This window comes from Grammomys surdaster, unplaced genomic scaffold (genome assembly GCF_004785775.1).
Source record: "Grammomys surdaster isolate TR1022 unplaced genomic scaffold, NIH_TR_1.0 126351, whole genome shotgun sequence".
Classification (NCBI taxonomy): Eukaryota; Metazoa; Chordata; class Mammalia; order Rodentia; family Muridae; genus Grammomys; species Grammomys surdaster.
This window is the reverse complement of record NW_021621148.1, coordinates 1-19,080: the sequence shown is the minus strand read 5'-3', so window position 1 is coordinate 19,080 and position 19,080 is coordinate 1. Positions and strand designations below refer to the sequence as shown.

General features: G+C 36.6%; 1 protein-coding gene across 7 annotated transcripts in view; it reads left to right on the top strand.

Moving 5' to 3' along the window:
- Cr2 (complement C3d receptor 2) overlaps nucleotides 1–17,596 on the top strand; it is a 32,370-nt gene extending 14,774 nt beyond the window's left edge. For all 7 annotated transcript variants that reach the window (XM_028760031.1, XM_028760028.1, XM_028760029.1 and 4 more), the window contains 16 exons: nucleotides 162–350; nucleotides 435–534; nucleotides 778–860; nucleotides 1,535–1,942; nucleotides 2,851–3,027; nucleotides 3,101–3,191; nucleotides 3,477–3,553; nucleotides 4,085–4,492; nucleotides 5,355–5,427; nucleotides 5,743–5,825; nucleotides 6,201–6,593; nucleotides 7,443–7,628; nucleotides 11,175–11,360; nucleotides 11,975–11,998; nucleotides 12,664–12,736; nucleotides 15,701–17,596. In XM_028760031.1, the coding sequence (XP_028615864.1) occupies nucleotides 162–350; nucleotides 435–534; nucleotides 778–860; nucleotides 1,535–1,942; nucleotides 2,851–3,027; nucleotides 3,101–3,191; nucleotides 3,477–3,553; nucleotides 4,085–4,492; nucleotides 5,355–5,427; nucleotides 5,743–5,825; nucleotides 6,201–6,593; nucleotides 7,443–7,628; nucleotides 11,175–11,360; nucleotides 11,975–11,998; nucleotides 12,664–12,736; nucleotides 15,701–15,794 (2,645 nt within the window). In that variant the 3' untranslated portion in view covers nucleotides 15,795–17,596. The remainder of the gene's footprint in view (nucleotides 1–161; nucleotides 351–434; nucleotides 535–777; nucleotides 861–1,534; nucleotides 1,943–2,850; nucleotides 3,028–3,100; nucleotides 3,192–3,476; nucleotides 3,554–4,084; nucleotides 4,493–5,354; nucleotides 5,428–5,742; nucleotides 5,826–6,200; nucleotides 6,594–7,442; nucleotides 7,629–11,174; nucleotides 11,361–11,974; nucleotides 11,999–12,663; nucleotides 12,737–15,700) is intronic.
- Nucleotides 17,597–19,080: the final 1,484 nt, after the last annotated feature.

Genomic DNA, 19,080 nt, shown 5'->3' with positions numbered 1-19,080 from the left:
CCCCTTGCCCCAATTTGTAATTGCTTTTGCATAAATGGAAATAATTAAGCCACATCTGCTTGAGAATGAATTGAAAGTTACTAGTTACCACTATTTACTTAGCTAGATTTAGAAGCATGTATCAACTGATTGATGGCTTTCTTCTATGTGTATGTATAAAGAGTTCCCTCTGGACTGCCCATCACTTCCAGCGATTCATAATGGACACCACACAGGACAGCATGTCAACCAGTTTGTTGTGGGGTTGACTGTGACATACAGTTGTGAACCTGGCTATTTGCTTACTGGAAAAAAGACAATTAAGTGCTTATCTTCAGGAGACTGGGATGGTGTCATCCCGACATGCAAAGGTATCTTAAATTTACTATCTATTTGAGGCTGACCTGATACAGACCATGGTTTGTTTATTATTCTTGCCATTTTTTTTTCCTTAGAGGCCAAGTGTGAACATCCAGGAACGTTTCCCAATGGGCAGGTAAAGGAGCCTCCGAGTCTTCAGGTTGGCACAACTGTGTACTTCTCCTGCAATGAAGGGTGAGTATCAGGAGGTTCTGTAAAATGTAATGTTCTCAGATCATATATGCCTGCTGTGAACCATGATGCCTACAGAAAGAATGTGGATGAACCTGGAATAATCTGGAATAAGGTGGTGAAAGAGAATATTGGTAAAAGAGTAACGGTACAGATTAAGTGGACTCTTCATAGATTTGAAATCAAGCCTGCCAGTTTTACAGCACAAACTGCCTAATAGTACCAAATTCTAACCCCTGTCTTCAGGTACCAATTACAAGGACAACCCTCTAGTCAGTGTGTAATTGTTGAACAGAAAGCCATCTGGACTAAGAAGCCAGTATGTAAAGGTAGGTAAGACAATGGTGGTTTATAAGAAAATACAGAGGTCCACACATACTGCATTCTTGACTTTCCTAAAAGCATACACTTTTTTTCTATAAGCATAGATAATAGATAAATGATAGATAGATAGATAGATAGATAGATAGATAGATAGATAGATGATAGATAGATAGATAGATGATAGATAGATAGATGATAGATAGATGATAGATAGATAGATGATAGATAGATGATAGATAGATGATAGATAGATAGAGAGATAGATAGAGAGATAGATAGATAGATAGATAGAGATAGAGAGATAGGTAATGAATAGATGATAGATAGATATAAATAGATTCACAGCAAAAAAATGAAAAATAAAAAAACCAATAACCTAGAAATCTTAAGGATTTAAGGGTGTGGTCTGCACTGCAGCACCCTTCAGTTACCTTTTTGCTCTGTTTCCTTAACTGAAGTAAACTTAGTGACTTTTCTCTCTCCCAGAAATACATGATCTTGCTAAGGGGACTTGAGCCATGTATATAAGGAAGATTGTGTATTTGGTAATTAGAACTAAGAAATCAGCAAAGGAGATGTATTCAAAGATAAACTTTTAAAACCACAGTTGTAATTGTATTGCATTAACTTACTGAATGACTCAACAGTTTCAGAAACCACTGTCCTTTACCATCTTTAGAAATTCTCTGCCCACCACCTCCACCTGTTCTTAATGGAAGACACACAGGCAGCGCTTCGGGAAATGTACCATATGGAAGCACAGTTACCTACACATGTGACCCAAGCCCAGAGAAAGGAGTGAACTTCACTCTTATCGGAGAGAAGACTATCAATTGTACCGCTGATAGTCAGAAGTCTGGGATCTGGAGTGGGCCTGCTCCACATTGTGAGCTTTCAATCCCTGCAGTTCAGTGTGTACAACCCCAGATCAACAGAGGACAGATGTTATCTATTTTGAAACATAGTTATTCATATAACGACACTATGACATTTTCCTGTGATCCTGGCTTCACCATGAAGGGCAGCAGCAGAACTCGATGCAGTGCCCAGGGCACATGGGAGCCACCAGTACCAGTGTGTGAAAAGGGTAGGTACGTGAGATGCAAGGATGAACCATTCTGAAAAGTGAGAGGAAGGGTCTATGGACTCTACACAGGGTCTTTTTATAGTACCTACACTTGATTTGGGGATACAAATTATAAAGAAGGCTTTCTTTAGCACCCTCTCACCACCATGGAAAATTCACCAGAATTTACTGTTATCCATTTCTTTAAGAAATATGAGAGTGTTCAATCAAACCTAACACTCAAGAGACTGGGAGCCCCAGGGAGTTTAGAGGTCAGGTGGGGTGGGGGTGGAGGGTGGACATCCTCGTGTAGACAGGGGTGGGGGTGGGGAGGAGGTATGGGATATGGAACAGTTGGAAGGTGGATGGAGGGGAATAAAATCTGGAGTGTAAAAAAAAATAAATTTTTGAAAAAAAAGAAGAAAAAAGAAAAAAGAAATATGAGAGCAAAAACTCTTGTTTATCCTAACAATCATTTTTAAAAGGACAGCCAACAAGCTTTCACCTGGGGGGAGTATATTAAAATATTCCATAAAGTCTTCTAAGATTGTTCCTTCAGAGGAGAAAATCTGGTGTAATGGTACATGTCAAGAATGCTATGACTGGGGAGACTAATACAAGAAGATTGTGAATTTGAAATAAGCTTGGGGCACATAGCAAAGTCCTATCTTTAAAAAAAGTAAAAGAAAGAAAAAAGTTGAGGGAATAGGAGGTGAGTTGTGGCAAGCAAGAACCAAACAGATTAGTATCAGCATGAGTATAGAAAAGATGATTGAGAAATAAGAACTGAAATCACCTGAGAACTACAAAATACCCTCTGTTCCAGACAACTGCCATACAAATGGTACTATCATATTGATTTTGACTACTTTGGCTCAGTTTCTGTTTTTTAGGCTAAAAATGTTTCATTGTATCTGTTTTTCATATAGGATGTCAGGCTCCTCCTAAAATCATCAATGGGCAAAAAGAAGATAGATACTTCCTCAACTTTGACCCTGGCACATCCATAAGATATAGCTGTGACCCTGGCTATTTACTGGTGGGAGAGGACACTATATATTGTACCCCTGAGGGGAAGTGGACACCAATTGCCCCCCAGTGCAAAGGTACTATGCCACAATTACAAATATTTTGCTTAAGATTATCTTGTGTTGTTACCCATTCTATCTTTTTTCTTAGTTGCAGAGTGTAAGCCAGTAGGACCACATCTCTTTAAGAGGCCTCAAAATCAGTTTATTAGGACAGCTGTTAATTCTTCTTGTGATGAAGGGTGAGTGAAACATGTCTTACTCTGTATGATGTCTGTCTCATCAGTACCCTCTACAAACTGTGTATAAGAGTTCATTTCAAAGGACTTCCCTTGTCATATGCCCACATATTTTTACAATATTTTCCATGCATGAGGACTATGCAATTGATGGATGGTGCTGAGGTTGGCTGTATTTTATTCCTGTTGTGTTTTGTCCTAAAATTTGTCAGTCTGCCTCTAGAGCCCATAATGCTTCCTTAGTTTATCATAACCATGTGGTCAAATGATATGACTCTTTGTCTCCAGGTTCCAGTTAAGTGAGAGTGCTTATCAACTGTGTCAAGGAACAGTTCCTTGGTTTATAGAGATTCGTCTTTGTAAAGGTGAGTAACAAAATTGAGAGAGGATTTAAAGTGGTGTAAGATTGATAAGTTTCCTACTTTAGACCTATGCTATGGGAATTACTACATTATTTTGTCAAGTTTTACAGCTATCTATTTTGCCACTTTTCTTTTGTCATCTCTTTCTCTAATCAGTCAAATTCCATGTACTTAGTAACCTAGTTTATGTTGTGGTTTAGGATGTTCAGGACATAGAGAGATCACTCTATCTGAGCCACAATTCCTACTTTGGTTTATACATCAAGGTTTAGTGAAGAGGTAGGAGATTGGTGTCAAATCCAAATTCAGATTCTGTTCCTGCTGTCTAATACTTGTATGACCTTTGGCAACATATATATCTTTAATTTAATTTTTATTTACAGTGAAATTTGTTTAAATCAAATTTTATATACACAATAAGGTTTAATCACAGAATGAGTGTGTCACCCATACCCTCCAGAGAAATAACATGGTCAGAACGGCTGCACTTCTAACCCTTTGTCAGATGTCTACAGTATCTTCTCATATCCCTAGAAATCACCTGCCCACCACCTCCTCTTATCCACAATGGGACCCATACAGGAAGTTCCTCAGAAGATGTCCCATATGGAACTGTGGTCACATACATGTGTTATCCTGGGCCGGAGGAAGGAGTAAAATTCAAACTCATCGGGGAGCAAACCATCCACTGTACAAGTGACAGCCGAGGAAGAGGCTCCTGGAGTAGCCCTGCTCCTCTCTGTAAACTTTCCATCCCTGCTGTCCAGTGTGCAGATGTCCATGTTGAAAATGGAATCAAGATCACTAAAAATGAAGCCCCTTATTTCTACAATAATACTGTGACATTCAAGTGTCATGATGGATACATTTTGATTGGAAGCAGTCAGATCCGCTGTAAAGCCAATAACACCTGGGATCCTGAAGAACCACTTTGTAAAAAAGGTAAAAAGGCAAATCCAATGGAAAATTTAGAAGATATTTACTTATTTATAATTTTTTATGTTTTTAAATTGAACTGAGGGGCTGAAGATCAAATTTGGCACCTTGCACAAACTAGTCACATATGGGCGACATCTCCAGCTTTAGTCTTCTTATCTCCCACTCAAAACAAAAGTCTTGAAATGAAGGCAAAAGGACATAGATTATTTTTATACTTCCTTTATTCGAAAGAAATCTATAAATCTGTTGGATTATGATCTTTGCATAAATGTACCCTTGGATTTGGAACATATTCAAGATATGTAATTAGAAGACCTTTGAAAGCAGCCTCATACCAAAAAGAAAGACAACTCAGTAACTGAAGGATCATTCAGATTATGATCAGGATCTCACAGTCCTGAAGGCAGACAGTGGATAGATTTGTTCCTCAGTATGTATCAAGGATCACAAGTATAATCACATAACAGAAACCATTCTATGACAGATGAGAGCTTCCTGAGCCATGCCTTCAAGGTTTCTAATTGGCACCATCTGTTGTGTTCTTACAATTCTCAAGTAAAATGCTTGTCATTGGTGGTTATGTGTGATGTTCTTTCTCCAGGCCACCACCCTCTTAGGCCCCTCTATACTTGGTGCATATATATATACATATATATATATATATATATATATATATATATATATGAATGAATGGTCTTCTGACTCTGGGATGACTTGTGGCCTGTGCTACAAGCTATGGAAACAAATCTACCCATTGCCTTCAGGACAATAGTCTTGGGCATAATGTGAAGGTTCTTTTGGTTCCTGGGTCACATTTCTTTTTGTTATGAGGAATCTAAAAGCAATCTCCACTTTGTCTCTCCAGAAGGATGTGAGCCTATAAGAGACCTTCCAGATGATTCACATATAAAACTAGTGACTAGAACCTGTCAAAATGGGTGAGTGTGAAGTTGTCCATTTTAAGAAAGAATGCCCACCTTATATTGTATATTAAATCTACCCACAGCTTGTTTTGATCAAAAACCTCTTACCCACAATGGTCAAACTAGCAGCTCCTGCCTGCTTTTCTGACATGGGAAGGGCTTTTTAAAGTGCTTCTTATTTAAAAATAAAAATAGCATTCTGATTTGGATAACTGAAAGTTTAAGTTTCTTTGTGCCAAGGGCCTGATTTAGAAATATCTTTATAGTTGTACTGTTTATGATGAAGAAGTAAAATGCTGAGAAGAAACGTAATATAATATCTTTTTTTAGGTACCAGTTGACTGGACATACTTATGAGAAGTGTCAAAATGCTGAGAATGGGACTTGGTTTCAAAAGATTGCAGTTTGTACAGGTAAATTATGGACATGTGAGAAGCCATCCATAGATTAGAAAGTTAGAAATGGAAAATCAATTAATGGAGAACAAGTTTACAATTACTTTAATAGTTTATACTGCTTATTGCTATGTACATATAGGACATGGTAAATCTTTCAGTTTTGATCAAAACTGTATTTCTTTCTTTATACTTCATTTTATTTTCTGAATTTTTTTTTGGAATGAACATGTATTACTTATATAAGCATGAAATGTGATAAAGTTGTATAACCACAGGCGTGCTCTAGTTTCCAAACCTTAAGCAATTTTCCATTTATATAAAATATAAAGCACTTGTACAGTGTTGTTTATACTGTGACGAATGCTCAAACTCTCTAAATCTCTTCTGCAGTTATTCTCTGTCAACCTCCACCAACAGTTGCAAATGGTAGTCACACGGGCACAATAGCAGAGCGCTTCCTGTATGGAAATGAAGTTTCTTATGAATGTGATCAAGGGTTCTATCTTGTGGGACAGAAAAGTTTGCAGTGCAGAAGTGATTCTAAAGGTCATGGATCTTGGAGTGGACCTCCACCACAGTGCTTAAAATCCTCTCCGCTAACTCATTGCCCTGACCCACAAGTCAAGCATGGATACAAACTCAATAAAACTCATTCTGCATACTCTCATAATGACATGGTATATTTTGTCTGCAATCAAGGCTTCATCATGAAAGGCAGTCACTTGGTAAGGTGTCATACTGATAACACATGGCTGCCAGGTCTACCAACTTGTATCAGAAAGGGTAAGCCATTTTCATGATAAAAAGTGAGACGTTTTACAAAATAAAAAGGCTTTTGAGTTTGCCCTCTACCTAGAAGTAAAGCATCTAAAAGCTAAAGCAGTCAGTGTTTTTATAAGATTATCTGCCTTTTCCTGTCTTCTCACTTGATTTTTTTCACTTTCCTTTCTATAGAGCAAGAGTACCTGGAATGATGATTGACATAGAGATTAATCTCTAATTTATTCATTCTTATGACTTTAGAATTGGGAAAGTGGGCATCTCTAATTTATTCATTCTTGTGACTTTAGAATTGGGAAAGTGGGCATACTTTTTGGCAAATACTTGACAAAAACATTCTTTGAAATTTTGATATTTAAGGCCATTGTGTCACCCAGAAGGAGAATGTGCTATGTAATGAAGAATGAAGCTGACCTTCAAACCCACTAAATTGTCTCATAATTTTAGCTGTTACTTGACAGCTTGTTCCTGCTAGTGAGGTGCAGCCTCACTAAATTAAACTGCACAGAGGTGTGGTTTGTATGTGCCATGCATAGATTATAGCCCAGTTTCTATGGAGAGAGAAGATAATAGATTAATTCGTTGAAAACACTCCTCCACTTTGGGACCAACGAAGGGAAGATCCTAGAATACCATGAGCTGATAAATTATAATACTTCTGACTCTTTTCTTTTAATCATATATGGTGTAAAGAGGAAAAGCATACATTTTTCCAAACTTGAGAATTAACTAATTGGCTTATTTCTCATTGCTTTTCTGGGTTACAGAAAATGGTGTTGTCCATTCCAGAGATGGTGTTGTCTATGTGTTATTCTGTGCCCAATTAAAATTATTTTCTTGTTGATATCTAAGCCTCTTTAGGGTGCCAGACTCCACCCACAATCCCCAATGGGAATCATACTGGTGGGACTGCAGCGCGATTTTCCCCTGGAATGTCAGTCATGTACAGTTGTTACCAAGGCTACCTTATGGCTGGAGAGGCACGTCTTATCTGTACTCATGAGGGTGCCTGGAGCCAGCCTGCCCCTTATTGCAAAGGTACTTTTTCTGCTTTGTTTTTTGTTATTTTTTTCTAGCAAAGTGATTTGTCCTAAATATATATGTTCTTTTAAGCATTTTGAAATTAAAATTATTAGAGATCAATTATATGATAATTAAGTGTATTTAATCAATTAATACAAACTTGAAGTGTTTTTTTGTAATTTAAGCAACTAAGCAAGATTATACTGCCATAGTCACATTATTGTTAAAGTTATAATAAGAGTGAATTTGACAAATATCCCTAAACCTTCAGTCATATGATTGTAGATATACATTATAAAGAAGGCTTTTGTACTATTCACCACTATGTAAAATATGCTAGAATTTACTATTTTTCATTTATGTAGAAAATATGAAAGCAAAAGCTCTTGTTTGTCTTAAAAATATTTTTAAATTAATTCTTTTATTTATTTACATCCCAAATGTTACCCCACTTCCCAGAGTTCTTCACCCTCTCCCCTCTCCTCTTTACCTTGGAGAGGCTGCATCCCCACCCCACATCCCCCTCCTCTGGGTCATCAAGTCTTTACAGGATTAGGTACTTTTCCACTAGGGCCAGACAAGGCAGTCCTCTACTACATATGTGCCAGGGGCCTCAGGCCAGCCTGTATATGCTTTGGTTGGTGTCTTAGTCTCTGGGCGCTTCCCAGGGTCCAGGTTAGTTGACAATGTTGGATTTCCTGTGGGGTTGTCATCCCCTTCAGCTCCTTTAGTCCTTCCCATAACTCTTCCATAGGGGTCCCTGACCTCAATCCAAAGGTTGGCTGTAAGTGTCTGCATCTATATCAGTCAGTTCCTGGTAGAGTCTCTCAGAGGACTGCCATACTAGACTACTGTCTGCAAGCACCAGATAGCATCAGGAATAGTGTCAGGGTTTGGTACCTGCTCATGGGATGGATCCCAAGTTGGATTGGTCAGCCATTTCTTCAGTCTCTGTTCAATTTTTGTCTCTGCATTTCTTTTAGACAGGAATAATTTTGGGTCAATAATTTAAAGGTCGGTTGGTGTCCTCATCCCTCCACTGGGGCCCCTGTCAAACTACTGGAGGTGGGATCTTCATGTTCCATATCCTCACTGTTGGGCAATTCAGCTAAGGTCTCTGGAATTTTCCAGAGGTTTAAAAGTTTGTTTTTTTTTTTCTTTTAAAGGAAAGTTACCAAAGCTTTCACCTGGGGGTATATTAAAATATTCTATAAAGTTTTCTAAGATAGTCCCTTCAGAAGGCAAAGTTGGTATAATGGCACGTGCTTAAAATGCTAAAACCAGGGAAACTGATACAAGATTGTTAATTTGATTAGATTCCTAAAACAAAAGATGACTCAGGAACCAAAAGAGCTGTCACGTTATGTCAAAGACTCTATTGTCCTGAAGGCAATGGGTGGATTTGTTTCCATAACTTGTAGCACAGGCCACTAGTCATCCCAGAGTCAGAGGACCATATTTCTATATATATACGCCAAGGATAGAGGGGCCTAAGTGGGTGGTGGCCTGGAGAACAAACATCACACATAACCACCAACGACAAGCATTCTACTTGAGAGCTGTAAGAAAACAACAGATGGTACCAGTTGGAAACCTTGAAGGCATGGCTCAGGAAGCTCTCATCTGTCACAGAATGGTTTCTGTTATGTGATTATACTTGTGATCCCAGATACATGCTGAGGAACAAACCTATCTACTGTCTGTGAATATTCAGGACTGTGAATGAAAGCTACAATGTTCTTTGGATTTTGTTTCCCTATTTGGTACTGAGATTATGGGCAATTTTTGCAAATTTTATAACTATCAACAGTGTGTATAAAATAAGCGTAGTGGGTCAGTATAGAATATTGCTGAGGATTCTACTATATGTCAGATACCCTAATTATGATCTCATGTAATGTTCATGAGACCCAAAGGAGAATGGTGCTGTTACTATTCTGCCATTTAGATAAGGTTCCAATATTTCAGAAAGATTTGTGACTTACTCAAAGTCACACAACTAGCAGTGAGTATTCAAGTCCAAGCTTTTACTAGGCATGTTTCTAATTTTCATATTGTGGAACAATGTTATCATACATAAAATTCATGTTCAAGGACTGTGTGTGCAAGTGGGGCAAATGATAGCCCAATGGTTAAGAGTGCATGCTGTTCTTCCATAGGACCCAAGTTCAGATTCCATCACCCACATAGGGTAGCCCACAGCCACCTATAACCCCAGATGTGGAACATCCAATGCAGAAAAAGAGGACTTTCTGGTCTCTGAGGGTACCCATACATATGATGTCATTGTGTACGCACACATACACAGACACACACAGAGGGGGAGAAAGGAGATTGAGGAGAAATAAATATTTTAAAAAGAAATGAACAATCAAGTTACCAAAAATGTCATTATATTTTAAATATGTTTAAGATTTTGTATTAGTATCTGTATTCCCCCTGAACACCCACACTCCAGTGTCATCCCCTTCCCCACATCCTGCCTTTCTATGTTTATAACCACTGTGTGAATGAATTACGATTTGAGAAAAATAAATAAATTATTTAAAAACAAACAAACAAACAAGATTTTGTGTTAGGTCACATTCACAGGTATTGTAGTCTGAATATGACCACTTGTGGTGTTAAGTCGATTTTATAAGTAGTCTTGTGTTTATCCTGGCTAGCTACCAAATAAATGAGACAGACTATAAGATGTATTTAATCAACCTTTATGGCATAATATATGAGCAGTATTGATCTATTATTAATCCTCTAAAATAATATGGCTATCTCTCAGCCAAAAATCCCCGAGATACTTGTATTTTAGTATTGACCAGGCTCTCTCGCTCCAGGTGTCTTGTCATGGTGTCTCCTCTACCCTCTCCTCAGAGTGGATCCTCCCCTCTTCTATCTCTCTCTGCCTCCCCTGGCTGGGATCAGAAGTCCACCCCTGTTCTCTCCTTTGTTCAGCCATCAGTTTTTGAGAAATCAGAGAATAAATGAGAAACAATGTTTATACAACTTTGAGACCAAAGATTCTTAGAAGAAGCATTACAGTGTCATGTCCAGTTTACAATCAAATATGGAGGGGACAGAGAAATCAGCATTTGAATAACATAAGGATAATATTTACACGGTGCACAATAACAGTATGCCTACACCGTAGCCTGCAGGCTACAAGTTGAACACCATTGGTTTATATGCTCAAATATAAAAGAAGAAATGAGAATGCAAGTGCATGTATAAGAATCGGAGAGTAAGACTAGAAATCAAGAAAGAACAGTAATTTGGACCACTTAATATTGTACATTCATCCCTTAGTATTTCTCCAAGAAGGCATTAGAATTATTTAAATATTATTAGCATTGACATGTAAATAGGAAACAAACCACCTTAATTTGTTAGGTAGTTGCAAAATGGTTGACAATAAAGACTGCTCTATTGCCTTCTGCTATTCAATGAAGCTTTGCTTACCACATGAAATAAGTTGACTTCATAACCCTTCTAGAAAGGACAGTTCCTATTTTCTTGGTAAAATCATGAATCTGTATTAGTAAGATTTTTTTTTTTTAATTGCAGAGGTAAACTGTAGCTTCCCTGAAGATACAAATGGAATCCAGAAGGGAGTTCAACCGGGGAAAACCTATCGGTTTGGGGCTACTGTGACTCTGGAATGTGAGGATGGGTATACCTTGGAGGGAAGTCCACAGAGCCAGTGCCAGGATGACAACCAATGGAACCCTCCTCTGGCTATCTGCAAATACCGTAAGTGCAGTGCCTTATTCCTGTTTGCATAATGCCCGTGTAGGAGGGAATGGAGTGTTTAATCAGTGTAGGAGATTCCTGGGGCTTTGACATGGTGAACAGTTGTGTGACAAGAGACTAACTAAAAGTCAATACAAAGTAGTAATCAATACAAAGAAAAGTATAGTTTAGTATGGGGCACATCACATCAAAAGGGCACAATAATCTAAAAGGAGCAAAAATGTAAAACACTGCTTTCTATTTTGGAAAAAAAAACTACTAAGACTTCTCTTTTGGCTAATTTTTAAGTACTTACTAACTTGAGAGGTACTTTAAAAACATGTCAACTAACTTGTTATAACAGTTCATATTTTCATTTGATCCCTAAAATCACTGCCTAGAAAGCTGAGTGTATTAATAAACTCACAACTTATTTAATCAAGGTAAGAAGATATCCATTGAGTTTTGACATAATAAAAGAGTTGGTGTACCTTGGGGAACAAATATCTATACCATAAGCAGACTGAGAGCTGAGTGTTGATTTCTGGGACATTATCAGATGTAATGGTACTTATATGACATTATCTTGTACTGCTAGACTGATACTTTGTGATTTTTTTTTTTATTCTCCTTAGGGTCAACTATTCCTCTTATTGGTGGTGAGTTTTCTTAAATACTTGGAGAGTTCTTATATTTTTTGTTAATATATAATTAGAGGTTTTACATTCTATACATTAATATGTTTCATTTTAATATATTGGATCTGATGTTCTTTCATGTTTTAAGGGTATTTTAATGTTCATGACATATTCTAAAATGTCCCTTTAGGTTAGAGTTAAAATGCTATTCAAGGACAAAACTGTATTCAAGGTTTTTAAATTGAACATCTCATTTTATTTGCTTTTAGTATTTGGTACGATTTAAATAAGTAATCTTATTCTGCTATAACAAAGCATACATCACAACAAATATTGTTATGCAAAATTATGGGATTCTGGTATTCTATGTTCCTAATTATACCCTAGGGTCAAAATTGTTTAATGAAACTGAAAAGAACAACAACAACAAAAATATCTTGGAAAGTTGACTAGAGCCTTGTAGTCCGTGTGCCTAATGCTGCAAATAAAATATGGATTAGATACAATTAGAAAAAAGTAAAGCCTAATTATGATTGTTCAGTAATTCACTGTTTATGGTTAAGAAAAATATATTAAAGAATCACACCAACAACTTCTGTGCCACTATGAGTAGGCCCTACTATCGGTTCCTAGCAAGATATGTCACATTTTTTTTCTGGCATTAAATATTCATTTTCTCCCTTCAGGTATTTCTGCAGGCTCAGCATTTGTCATTTTGATTACTGTCGGCTTCTGTATGATATTAAAACACAGAGAATGGTAAGTCCAGATGGATGTTTGACCAACATACACAACAGCTCTGAGTTCTTGTCTCCAATCAAACAAAACACACTTATATGAACTGAAATTACAATGTGATTTCTAGAATAAAGTGTTTTGTTGTTATAGAGGGCAGATTCTCTATAGGAACTTAAAAGATACCCCATACATACCTTAATTTGTAAAAATCAAATTTTAAAAAAAAACTAAGAAATAGCACAAAACCAAATACCAATGATAACACCTGGACATTTTGAAGTGTTCTGTTTAATGGTTCTCTTGTATTCTTTCTCTCTTTTGTTTTGTAAACTCATATAACTGTTTGTCTAATTTCCTTTAGTTTATATAAAGCTTTTAAATAATTATTGTCTTTCTAAAATATAAAAGTAAATATATTGGTTCTAAAAATGAAATGATCTATATAGGAACCACACCCTTTATTCTTATATACTCAGACTGATGCCTTTAAAGGCCAGTGTTAAAGAATGTCAACAATTTACTAAGAATGTATCATGTGTTACTCTGTAGAGCAAATATACATGTGATTCTGTAAAAATGTTTGCAAATGATGCTAGATAAATAGAAGGCATATGAAAATATAATGATCATGTCTGTTCATTGTTTGGTGACAGTAACTACTAGTTGCATTCTTAGCACCACTCTAGACTAGCAGGACGTAGACTTTGACATCAAGGTTACAATCTGGTAAAAGAGGTTAAACTTGCAACTCAACAAGCACCATGATGTTGCTATACTGAATTATATGGTATTTGGGACACAAGGCAGTGATTAAAATTTAATAGTTTTTTCTCTTCTTAAAAAATATTTATTTATGTATATGAATACTTTGTCTGCATGTACATCTCACACCAAAAGACAGGATCAGATGGTTGTCATGTGGGTGCTGGGAATTAAACTTAGGATGTTTGGAAGAGCAGTGAGTGCTCTTAACCACTGAGCCATCTCTCCAGCTGCCAATATTTAATAGTTTTAACCAGAAAAAAATAGTTGAATGGTAGAAAAACTATTTCAGGTGAACCCAAAGATAGTGGAAACAAAAAGAGGAAAGATACTTGGATGAAGGTTTGCCAAGTATCAGGACACACACACACACACACACACACACACCAAAAACACCTAACAACAAAAAACTTCTAGAAAAAAATACTTTAGCATACTAAGCCACTTGAATCTATCAATTTCCCATGACCCCAGTGCCATGTGACACCATTGCTGATAGTTTCATGTTTAGTCTTGGCATCAGACATGACAAGGTTACACTACCATCACATAATGATGGTGTCATTGGATCTAAATTTCACAGATTTAGCCATGTTCTATAACAAGTGTGCACTAGTAATTACCAGGGTGGGCACCATACAGCTTCAGATTTGAGTAAGACCTGAGTTTTACACCTCAATAGAACTAAGAAACACTACAAACTCCTATTTTTTTCTTACATAGATTCGTAATAACCACAAGAATAAAATATGGCAAAAAAAATCTGTTTTTATTTTTATTTGAGTTTTTCAAATGAGTTAGACTACACTACTTAAAAAAATTTTTTGAGCAATTTTTTTTTCTTTTTTTTTAGCATTTATGGAACTAACAATGTTCTGCTCAGCAGGCATTGAGGGATACCTAACAAGGTCAGGAAGTGTTGAATCAGGAAAAGCCTTCTATACTATAACAAGAAGCTGTGTGACCTGTAAGATCATTGCAAGGAACTAAGGTCTTCAGATTTGCATTTCCAGAAACAAGGCAGGGATCAGGATGCTGTAGCACTGGTTAAAGGTACCTTTGCTATAAAGAAAATAGATTTTCTGAACTTAATGATCTATATCAGATGTAGAAAGAAAGTACACATAGAAAGACCTCAGGGAAAAGGATCCACTGAGGAGAGAGAGGCAGAATGTGGGGCAGTATTACAAAGATCTGTGATACAGGACTTAAAGGGGTCTGGACTCAGGTAGGTAACAGACAGTGGAAGTCTTGAGATCATCACAAAGAACAAAAAGGGTGAAAGTAAGAATATGAACAGATAGCAATGAGATGTAATATTTAATGGTGGGAGGAGAAAACATAGTCAGAGAAGGAGGAAAGCTAGAATGATACTTAAGGAATTCAAATGAGAATATCTAAAAAGACAAAACTTGGGCTGTCATTTGTATGGCTTTTCTCACAGGAAGTTAGGAGATAATTTTAGCCAAGAGCAATTAAAATTTTAAATAAGTAGAGAATGTGGTTTCTAAGTTTGCTATCAGAGCACAACATATGGAGGAAATTTTGAAAAAAAATGGATATCTAAAAATAATTCATAATGTTTCTGTCTGCTTACTATCACTTATTAACGTGTTATAACATGGGACACTATGTTCTAGAGTCTCAATTGATATGAACCAAACAGATATGTTTTTGTTGTTTGTTTGTTAGTTTGTTTGTTTGTTTTGAGACAGGGATCCACTGTGTAACATCTCTGGTTACTCTGGGACTTGCTTTGTAGAACAGGTTGACCTTGAACTCACAGAGATCTGCCTGCCTCTCCCAAGTACTGGGATTAAAGTCGTGCACCACCACACCCAGCAACAAGCATGTTTTTAAAAGTTCTAGCACTCATTTCAATTCCATTTTCTAGTTTACTTAAATTTATTTTCTACTAATTGAAATGCATTTAAAGCTTTTATTGTTTTTATTGATGAGAGCAATAATAAGTTATTGAGTGTCAGCTTCTGACTTGGACAATACCAAACAATTATCAAAAAAAAAAAATTTACCAAAAGTTATTTATGTGTGTGTGCCCTTAAAATTGGGGCCTATGCTGTTAAGTATTTAAGAAAATGAGATGAAATCACATGTGAAAATATAATTTTCCAGGAGTGATAGAAAGCAGACAGCTAATGAATCTTCACTATAATCACAATTAATGAGTAAATATTTGACTGTTTTTTTATGTCTCCTTTTTAGCAATTATTATACAAAGACAAGGCCCAAAGAAAGAGCTCTTCACTTAGAAACGCGAGAAGTATATTCTGTTGATCCATACAACCCAGCAAGCTGATCGCGTGACAAATTGGTATATAATGAAATTGAAATGCAGTTACTTTTACATAGGTCAAGATTTGCTTTAATATCTTCTCATAGCCTTTTTAAAGCACGGTCTTAAGTAAATATTGTCCTATTTCAGTCTTTACATCCATGTACAATATTATTAGCTTATCTACTTCATATTCCAACTGATGATCTTAGTTAAATAAAAAGCATTTGTCTATTCAGTAAATAGGTAACAAATGTAATTAATAAAATGATAAAGAATAATGTAAAATTATTAGAAATGTAATGAAGTCAGATATGGAGGTACACGCCTATAATTCTAGCCCTTAGGAAGTGGAAGAAAGATCAGGAATGAAGGCTGACATTTGAATTTAGCTACATATCGAATCAGAGGGCAGAGTGGGCTATATGAGGCTCTGCCTCCAAACAACAAAACAAGCAATCAAAAACAAAACCAAAAATAATGAGAGAAAATGAATAAGAATAAATAATATTAAAGAGAAATAAGCACAGAAAAGAGAATAGAGAGAAGAAAGTGATTACATTGAAAGTATTCACCGTGAAAATGGCATTCACACAAAGACTGGAGGAAACTAGAGAGCCAGCCACGTAAACTGCATGGAAGAGGATTCAAGGAATATACAAACAATGGCTAGTTCACAGGCTAAGAGGTCTTCCTAAGAGGCATAGCAAGGTGGTTTGTGTAGCCTAGAGTGAATTTACTAAAGAGAGAAAACGTGCTCAGAGTGTTATGTGGAATCCAGCCAGATGATTAGACAGGGTGGGCTAGGTCACTGTAGTAAGTTTTTGAGATGGGTGGTGCCACCTGAGTTTTAAGCAGATGACATCATCACCTTAACTGCTGTGTTTAGAAGAGGCAATAGGAAGCTAAGCATAGGAGAAAGGAATTAGCAAGGAGGCTGATACAACAATCCAGGCAAGAAACAACAGCCTGGCAAGAAGAGGTCATATTTTACATGCATTTTAAAGACAACAACAAGGGAGAATAAATGATTTAAAGGATAAAGAAAGATACCAATAATGATGCTAGGGAATTGGGACCTCAGCTACTGGAAGGATAAAGTTGCTATTAACATAACACAGAATGTGCTAAGTACACTGAGAGGAATCAGTTCTGATTTGGAGGTGTTCAATGTGAGACAATAAATAATCAAGTAAAATTACCAAGAAGAGAGCTGACAAATTCGCTTTACAAGCACCATAGATGATACTGAACACAAACGCATACATACGTAAGAGACTGGATCAGATTATCATGAGGGTTTAAGAAGCCATTGAAGAAAAAAAAGTCCAAGTGTTGAGGCTTACAGCTTCTAATATGAGGAGCTATAAAATGAGGAAGACTATCAAAAGATCAGCCTCTGATGTAGAGCCCCTGGTGTGGTGTGTTGGGTTCAGGTACAGGGAGCTTAGAGAGGAAAAGAACAGTTTTGGAGTTGTTGTTGATGGCTTAAAAATGACAAGCAACAAAAATTGGATTCAGCAGCACAAAATTTGTTGATAAAACTGACAAAATGGTTTTAATAGAAATAATTTGGATCAATCTTACGAGAAAATGAAAGAGCAGAAATCAAAGCACTAAGAGGTATGCTATCTCTAGGAGTTTTTCAATAGTGGTCTGAAAAATCATAGGAAAAATAAAGACTTTTGAATAATTAATATATGCAACTATGCCACAGTTTCTATAAGATGATGGAGATGACCTAGGAGAAAGGGAACAAAATAAAAGCAAGTGAGTAAAAAGATCTTGGTGGAGGAGTTTCTCAGACAGGAATAAATACTTAGTCACAAAATGGAAGCTTGAACAAACAGGACCCAGGAAGATGCTCCCCTTCTCCCTTAATGGTGCAGCTTTCAACTTTTTCCAAGTCAACTTTTGACTAGGAAGCAAACTAGGAAGATGAGAATGAGACTGGGGAAGATCCTAGAAATTAAGAGAAAAAAATCAAATATTAAAGTGGGCTGGAGGTAGAAGACTGAATGATAAAAAGCCCAGAAAGGTGGGCAGGCAGGCACTGCTTGTAACCCATCCAAGGTCACCCCCCAAAATATGAAAATGAACACTAGAAGGTTTATTTTGATGAGAGTCTTAATCAGATTTCACTGCCATTTTGGAAGATATCTATTGATAGCTCAAAAATGACAAATAATAAAAACTGACCATTGGATTTTAGCAGCACAAAATTTGTTGATGAAATTAACAAGAATGTTTTTTGTTGAACTAATGGAGAATGATGTAAGATTCCAGATGGAGAAACTAAAGCTAAGATTATTTTCTTGGCCAAAGAATTTAGGACCAGGATATAGAAAAATGAATGGTTCAGAGGTTAAGAGCACATATTGCTCTTGCAGAGGTTTAATTCCCAGAACCCACATAGTGGCTCACAACCATCTGCAAGTCCAGTTCCAAAGGGTCTGATGTCTTCTGTTGACTTCTGTGAGCTTTTGCATACATGTGGTACACATACATACTCAGGCACACATACATATGCGTAACTCCTTTAAAAATAACTTATGGTCAGTTGTGACTTTAAACTGACTCCTATGTATTTGACAGATACCTGACCCTCTGTCCTCTTAGATTTATTTTAGTAGGACAAATCATACGGTAAGGATAAGTGTCATAAGCAAAGTACAGAGAAGCTACTGTAGAATTCGAAGAGGAAAATGTTACTTGTTCCTGAGGAGTCTTTGCAAAGGAACAGAAGAGAAAGGGAACTTTCAAGCGACCCCACACTCAAAGCAAGGGACCAAAGAAAAGCGATTAAATTTTTGTGGATAGACACTGACTTTTATTTTATTTGTATTTATCAGCATAAAATACAGTTATGTTTTCTGGTTCATATTATCTGCAGTACTTCCTAATAGAATAATACCATCTAATTTATTAATGGTTCTAATTGTCAAATAGAGAGACTGTTGATGCTCTAGTCCTGTTACTTACATATAAGTTACACTGACCATATTGTTGCCTACACAGAATTTATTTATCTCAGTGTGTCTCATGGCTTGGAATTGCATTGAACATTAATAAGAAAGAAAGCATTTGAGAATCAGTAAGTCTCTGAGTGGCTGCAGCATCAGTGAACTAACTTCAGAAGCTGTAATTTTTTACATGTAATTTATTTTTAAGCAGAGCAGATCAGAGACGGTTTGTTTGATGTTAAAGTTGGGTTCATAGCCATGGTACAGTGAGGCTTTCTGTATGAAGCCTTGTTTATGATCTGACTGAGGCCAGCCTGTGGGTATGGAGGTATACATGATACTGCAAG